Below are 7,600 nucleotides of genomic sequence, written 5' to 3'. Positions count from 1 at the left end.
GCATATATCTGAATGATACTGGAATTCACTGGACTTCCTTGTATACGTATAGATATTACCTGTCACTCACAATATTGTACTTAAAGATGGATCTAGAAATGACCTTTTTAACTATGAAAGCAACCCCATTTTTCCTCACCTTTTCATCTCCAGAGGAATAAATCATATGATCATCCAACTCAAAATGCCCTAAGCTGGTCCATATGTCAATATTTATGCATTCCATTTCTTCCTTAACAATATCTAATTTTTCATGGTTCTCACATTCCATGTTCCAATCACTAATGTCGGCTTAAAACTGTTCCTCTTCCTTTGTATTTCCATACTTGAAAGCACCACCTCTGTTGCTCTTTCTGTTAGTCTACGTATGTTCTGTTGTATATAGGGTTTTCAGAGCCCTGCTATTTCATAAGCAGATGGCCAATCCTTCCTCCTAGTCTGTCTTAATCTGAGTGTTCAGATTTAGAGAAGTATCTAACAGACAAGCATTTTACAGAAAAAGTGAAAGATATATCCCTTATTGTGGAATTAACCATTAATTTCAGTGTTGTCTCTGCCTTTGGCACAAGTATCTTGACCCACTTAATTCCCTGCTCCACCATATATACCAGGATACCCATCAACTTCTACCCACTCCCTTAAACATCTATCTCCCACTGTCCAGCCCTTGGTTATACAAATATATTTCACCTGAAGGTATGCATAGGAATCAGATTGATTACATCTGCAGAAAGAACTGCTGGAGAAGCACAATATCAGCTGTGAAAACTAGGCCAGGAGCTGAATGTGGAACAGACTACCAACTACTCATATGCAAGTTCAAGCTGAAGCTGAGGAAAATTAAACAGGATACACGGGAACCAAAATATGACCTTTTGAGTCTATCCCACATGAATTTCAGAACCATCTCACGAACAGGTTTGAGGCCTTGAACACTAATGAGCAAAGAAAACCAGATGAGTGGGAGGATATCAAGAGTGCAAACAGTCATTACAAAGAGAGAGGAAGAATAAAAGGCCAAAATGGATGTCAGAAGAAACTCTGACTATTGCACTGGAGCACAGAGAAGCCAAAGCAGAAGGAACAATTAAAGATATTAAAGAGATGAATAGAAGATTTCAAAAGGAGTGCGAGATGACAAAGTAAAATATTACAATGAAATGTACAAGGAGCTAGAGTTAGAAAATCAAAAGGGCTGAACTCATTCAGCATTTCTTAAGCTCAAGGAACTGAAGAACAAATTCAAACCTTGAGTTGCTATAATCAAGGATGCTTTAGGCAGAATATTAAATAATCCAGGAAGTATTAAAAGAAGATGGAAAGAATATACTGAGTCACTGCATCGAAGGAATCCGCAGACACAGAAGAATTCATTGAAACAACATATGAGCAAGAGCCTATGGTGATGAAGGAAGAAGTTGAAGCTGCTTTGAAGGAAATAGCAAAAAATAAGGCCCCAGGTATAGATGATATACCAATTGACATGGTTCAGCTAACAGACGCAGCCCTGCATGTGCTCACCAAGTTGTGCCATGAACTCTGGAAAACAACCAGTTGGCCAATTGACTGGAAGAGATCTGTATTTGTTCTCATTCCAAAGAAGGGTGACCCAACAGAGTGTGGAAACTATAGAACAATATCATTGATTTCACATGTAAGCAACAGTCTACTGAAGATTATCCAAAAACAACTGGAACAGCACATTAGCAGAGAACTGCCAGAAGTCCAGGTTGGGCTTAGAAGGGGTCGTGGTACTAGGGATATTGTAGCTGATGTTAGATGGATCTTAGCTGAAAGCAGGGAATACCAGCGAAAGGTCTATCTGTGTTTTATTGATTATGCAAAGGCGTTTAACTGCATGGATCATAACAAACTGTGGCTGACTCTGAGAAGAATGGGAATCCCAGAACACTTGATCGTGCTAATGGGAAACCTATACTTGGACCAAGAGGCAGTCGTCAGAACAGAGCAAGGAAACACGGCATGGTTCAAAACTGGGAAGGGCGTATGCCAGGGATATGTCCTGCCTCCATACATTTTCAACCTGTATGCAGAACAGATTATCCAGGAGGCTGGGCTCTATGAGGAAAAATGTAGCATCAGGATTGGTGGAAGATTTATCAGCAATCTGCATTATGCAGATGACACAACCCTGCTTGCTAAAACTGTGGAGGGCCTGAAGCACTCACTGCAGAAGGTCAAGGACTACACCCTTAAATATTTGAGTCTCAACATCAAGAAAACAAAGATTCTCACCACTTGACCAACTGGCAGCATCAGGATGGATGATGAAGAAATAGAGATTTTTCACAGCTTTAGTTTGCTTGGCTCCACAGTCAACACTCTTGGCACCAGTAGCCAAGAAATTAAAAGATGTTTTGAGATGGGAAAGTCTGCTGTTAGGGACCTCTCCAAAGTACTGAAGAGCAATGGTGTCTCTCTGGAGACTGAGATGAGTCTGATACAGGCCATGGTCTTTGCAATCACTTGTTAGGTGTCAGTGTTGGACAATGACTTGGGAAGATAGAAGGAGAATTGATTCTTTTGAGTTGTGTTGGAGAAGAGTATTGAGTGTACCATGGACTGTTAGTAAAACAAACAGATTCATCCTGGAGAGGGTTAAACTGGGCTGCTCCTTTGAGGTAAGGATTCCTCTGACATACTTTGGACATGTTGTAAGGAGGGACCCATCTTTGGAGAGGGACAACATGCTTGGGAGGGTGGAGGGACAGTGCAGGAGCGGAAGACCTTCTATGAGGTGTATTGATTAAGAGAGTGTGGTAATTGGGATGGGTGTATCAGAGGCAGTGCGATTGGCACAGGAAAGGGCAGAGTTTAGGGCTGTTGTACATAGGGTCGCTTTGAGTTGTAAGTGACTCGATGGCACATAACAACAACAACAACATTCCTTGGAGAAGGACAGGATGTTTGGAAAGATTGAGGGTCAGTGAAGGAGAGGAAGACCCTGAACCAGGTATATTGACACGGTGACTGCTGCAATGGGCTCCTGTGTGTCAGGAAGTGTGAGGAAGGTGCAGGACAGAACAGGGTTCATTCAGATCTTTTATTCATGAGGTCACTATACATCGTATTTGGCTTTATGGCAACTAACAACACCATCACCAACATGAGTGGTACTTCATTAATGGCACTTAACACTCACAAAAACATTCAAGTATACTGGATTAATCTCTTTCATTGTGTCATTGCCATTGAGTCAGCACTGACTCATAGCTGACCCTCCAGCAGGGTTTCAGTGGCTACAATTCATATGTAAGGAGACTTCCCACGTTTCTCCTGGATCATAGTTCCATATGTTCTCTTTTTAGCAAAGCTTTCAAGGTGAAATATAATAATTATTTTTCTTTCTTATTGAATTGGAATCTCAAAATTAATCCAAGTTTTCACGGTTCTGAGATTATTACAACCACACCTCCCCTGAAATTACTGTAGGCATTTTTTTATGAAACTGGAGTCATCCTCAGACAATTTTGGCCCTTTCTAGTCACCACAGACTCTGACTCTGTACATAGTTCTTTTATTATCTCACTCACTTGAGGTACCAATACTTGTAAAGAAAGCATGGCAAATTTTTGGTGTGCTAGATCGTACGAACCTACCTTCACTTTAACCATTAATTTCTGGAATAAAATCTAGCAAACTCCACCCAAGTAGAGTCTTTATGGGTGATTGAGTATTAATTTTCAACTGTCATTTGTGCTTCAGATAAGCTCCAAATACAAAATATTGAATAATAATGCCAGTGTTTAGAAGCAATTATAAAAGCAACTGGGAAACAACTTATCAATTATTACATTACTTTGTACCTGGAAGACCTCAGCACTTGTTTAATTATCAGCCATTAGCTTTCAACTCCTGGTTTCTCTTTTCTTTAATTCTCTCACAGAGCTATGTCAAACACATGACAATGTCCCCCTTTCTTCATGTTCCCTCAAAGAAAGGTTCCCCAAACCAAACTTCAAGAAAAACAAAAAATAACAAACATTCTGATATGTAATATATTTACTATCTTTGAATTATGAACTAATTTTTGTTTTCAGGCCAGTGACCTTATGATTGTCTTTCTCATCATGTGCAGTTATATTGCAAGGATGTCAGCAGGAGAGAGACAGAAGACTTTATCCAACAAGTTCAGCTCCACTTGAAACATGCCTTTGAATTCTGCCTGCCTTTGTACCAGCTGGGGCTGTTTGATGTTGGTACTTGACCAAGGCCTTTACAGGAAAGAGAACAGGTCATCCTAATGGTTTCTTCAGAAGAGAATTCCACCAAAGAAGCTTGAGATTCCTTGGAGTGATCAAGATAAAACAGATTGTTCCATTATTGTTGTTGTCTTTTTTCCTTTGTCCTTCAGTGGAATGAACTTAGGGAAGGCAATCATGATGTATTAATAAACCTGGATAATACTGAATTAGGAAGGATACAGTGGGGACCTGAAAAGGCAAGGTAATGGTGGCCATGAATCAGTGGTGATTAGTTTTATGAAACACAGTGTATGGGGGAAAACAACAACAACAACAAAAACCTTTGTATGGGAATGGTTGTATGAAGCACAATGTGAATGGTGGAATGTGTGAAATACAATGTATATAAGCAAAACGTATGCAAATTTTGTACGCAAACCAATATAAAATAGTTCAATGAAATATTTATAAAGGAAGCACTACTGGCAATATTTTACATCTTTTTGAAATCCAGATTATTAAACTCATTTTGGTTCATTTCCTAAAGATTTTTTTAATAGTAGATTTATTTGAAAATAGTATAATCTAAATGATAGAAAGTTAAAAATGGAAATATTTTCTTTCCATCTTCTAAATATTCATATTAGTTGATAGTGTTGCATTTCACATAGAGGAAGGAGGGCGGGAAATCTCAATTTATAATGAGTAGCTAAAATATGTAACTTGTAAATATTTTTTACTTTAAAACTGTTGTTGTGCTTTGGTAAAATAATATTCATTATTGTAAGCTATAAAGTTGACAACTGATACTTTGATCAAGTTGATCATCTTTTTAAAAAAATATATCTAAATTAAGTCATGGAAAAGCTGTGTAAAATATGCTTTTATTTACTAACTATTAAGAAGGACTTCTCTCTCTCCCTGTAAGCTTACTTAAAACACAGTCTCTAGATGGTTATTTGGGGTTTTCTGAATGGCTGAGACCTACATTAAGTGTAAGTATATACTATTTTGTTATGAGGCCCCAGAAATCACAGTGTATGTTAATAGTAAAGCAACGGGGAATTATACCCAAGAACACAGAATCTTGAGCTTGATTGTCAGGGTTTGGATCCTGGCTCTGCTACTTATTAGTAATGAGACCCTAGGAGACTCAATATTTTGATGTCTTAGTTTAATAATTTATAAAATGGAAATAGAGATACCACCTACTCACAAGGATATGACAGACATTAAGTGAGTTAATACAATTCAAGCTTTCAGAGCACTGACTGGTACAACATAAGGGGCCATGAACATTTTAGTGAATCTTAAACATGTAGTAAGCTATCAATTATAAGCTGCTTACCAATTTGGGGTCAATTTCTTCATTAAGAATAGCTTCATTCTTTATAAGTGCTACTCGCTGTGCAAATCTGCAGGTAGATATAGATTCCTAAGAAGACAAAATGGCTCCTTAAATGTTATGATGCAGAGATATATGACTCTATTGATAAAACTTAATGTTCATACATACACACACATACGTACACAAGATGCACATTTACAGGGAGGTGTGGATTAAATACAATGAGGACAAAAGATGCCTCCAAATGAAGGAGATTACCTCTAGAACATTATTATCTTTAATCACCCTTTTGTTTTGGCTTAACAACATAACAATGTCAAAACTGGTGGTAGCTCTCAGGGGCAACAGCAGTGAGAATGTCTTTATAAATCACTGATCTGCTGAACTAGTAAACCCATGGACTCACTGCCTTCAAGGTGGGCTCTGACTCACAGCTGCTTTTAGTGTAGAACTATGCTTCAGGGTTTCAGGGGTTGTAAATCTTTAGGGGAAATAACTGCCTTATCTCCTCCCACGGAGCAGCTGTTGAGTTTGAACTGCAGACCTCTGGTTTTGTTGCCAAATACTTAACTCAGTGTGTCAGAAGGGCTCCTTGTTAAAACAGAAGTATCTATAAAGTCATATTCATAGTGGGTATCAAAACTCACAACATTAAAGACGATAAAATTAATAATTGTAGCAAAAATGAAAAGCTTTTCAAAGCATCTTACATTGCACTTTGGACTTGGCTTTGTTTTGAGAAGCCCCTTGGTGCTCCCTATTTTCCTATTTTAATGTTGGATTTCAAACATTAAAGTGTATGTAACGCCACTACACTCTAAAGTTGCTAGGAAAAGACATTCTTCTGCCAGTCTCTGCCAATGCATCCTGGGTGCTAAGTTCGCTAATGTATCAAGAGATATGTTTCAGGAATATACTCAAATTACCAAGATCCTATAAATCAGGAGCAAAAGTGAGAAGAAGAAATTCGTGGGCCTTCTCTCATTTTTTTCTGGCTGAAGTAAGCATCCCACAAGAAGGCCTTCCAAAATCTGTGTATGAAACGTCATCAAGCCACTCAGTGGTACACATATGCAATTCTCAACTGAAGTTATTTTAATGCTGGAGAATAACCAGCTGTGGCCTTGACAGTATTAACGTCTGAAGGCATATTCTTTTTTATTTTTTTATTTTACTTTTATTTTTTTAGTACAATTTTGTTAACAAAGTCTTTTCTATAGGTTACTTTTATTTATTTATTTATTTTTTTAGAGAGGTTTTGGATTTCCATTCATTCATTGCCGCAATTTTCTCCCTGCCCACCCCTCCCCACCAGCTCCCTTCCCCCTCCGAAGAGAGAAAAAAAGAGAAAAAAAAAATTCCTTCATTAGTATACAATTCCCACGTTCCTTCCCCCCATCCCCCACCCCGAGTACACTTCTCTATGCAACCTTAATTCCGGATTCCTGTGCTAACCATAATACTCATTCTAACCCAACAGAAAAGGTGGAAATCTAACCAAGACCTTTAACCCCATTTCATACATTAACAATGAAAACTTAGAAGGGGACCTCCAACCAGCAAGAACCAACGTACATCAACATTCCTCTTCTCTAAAGAAAGGGTTGCGATCATGGTTGTCATACAGTTTCCGCCCAAGCTGTCCCTCAGGACACTGGTCATCATGGAGTTCCTGTAGGGGATGTGTGAACGGTGCTTTTCAGAGAGGGCAATGATAACCTGCAGGGAAGTAGAGAAGGAATAGCATCGCTTAGTAGAAAATGCACAGATGACAAGCAATCGATCTGCAACCACAGTGAGAACACACACACTTAAAACATTACTAAATGCAAGGTGACACCCAAATCTTGGGCTGCTGTCCTAACATGACACACTTGTTCCCACTGCAGATCTCCAAACTGCTTTACATACAACCTGGATTTCTCCTGCCCCAGATGTTCTAGTTTCTTGTTCCTCATCACTCAAACCTCTGCTTAAATTTTATCTCATTATAAACATTTTCTCTAAATATTCTTTTTTTTTAATTATTTTTTATTATTTTGTGTGC

At 38.4% G+C, this 7,600-nt stretch overlaps 1 protein-coding gene across 1 annotated transcript in view; it reads right to left on the bottom strand.

The window, feature by feature from the left end:
• Nucleotides 1–7,600, bottom strand: part of KIF6 (kinesin family member 6) — a 738,393-nt gene that overhangs the window by 466,010 nt on the left and 264,783 nt on the right. The window contains exons 8-9 of the mRNA XM_006882159.1: nucleotides 7,129–7,272; nucleotides 5,554–5,640 (exon numbers count right to left, since the gene is read on the bottom strand). Coding sequence (XP_006882221.1) covers nucleotides 5,554–5,640; nucleotides 7,129–7,272 — 231 coding nt within the window. The remainder of the gene's footprint in view (nucleotides 1–5,553; nucleotides 5,641–7,128; nucleotides 7,273–7,600) is intronic.

The sequence above is a fragment of the Elephantulus edwardii genome, unplaced genomic scaffold (assembly GCF_000299155.1).
Source record: "Elephantulus edwardii isolate Elephantulus edwardi_28Jun2011 unplaced genomic scaffold, EleEdw1.0 scaffold00017, whole genome shotgun sequence".
NCBI classification, from domain to species: domain Eukaryota; kingdom Metazoa; phylum Chordata; class Mammalia; order Macroscelidea; family Macroscelididae; genus Elephantulus; species Elephantulus edwardii.
This window is presented reverse-complemented; position numbering and strand designations above follow the sequence as displayed.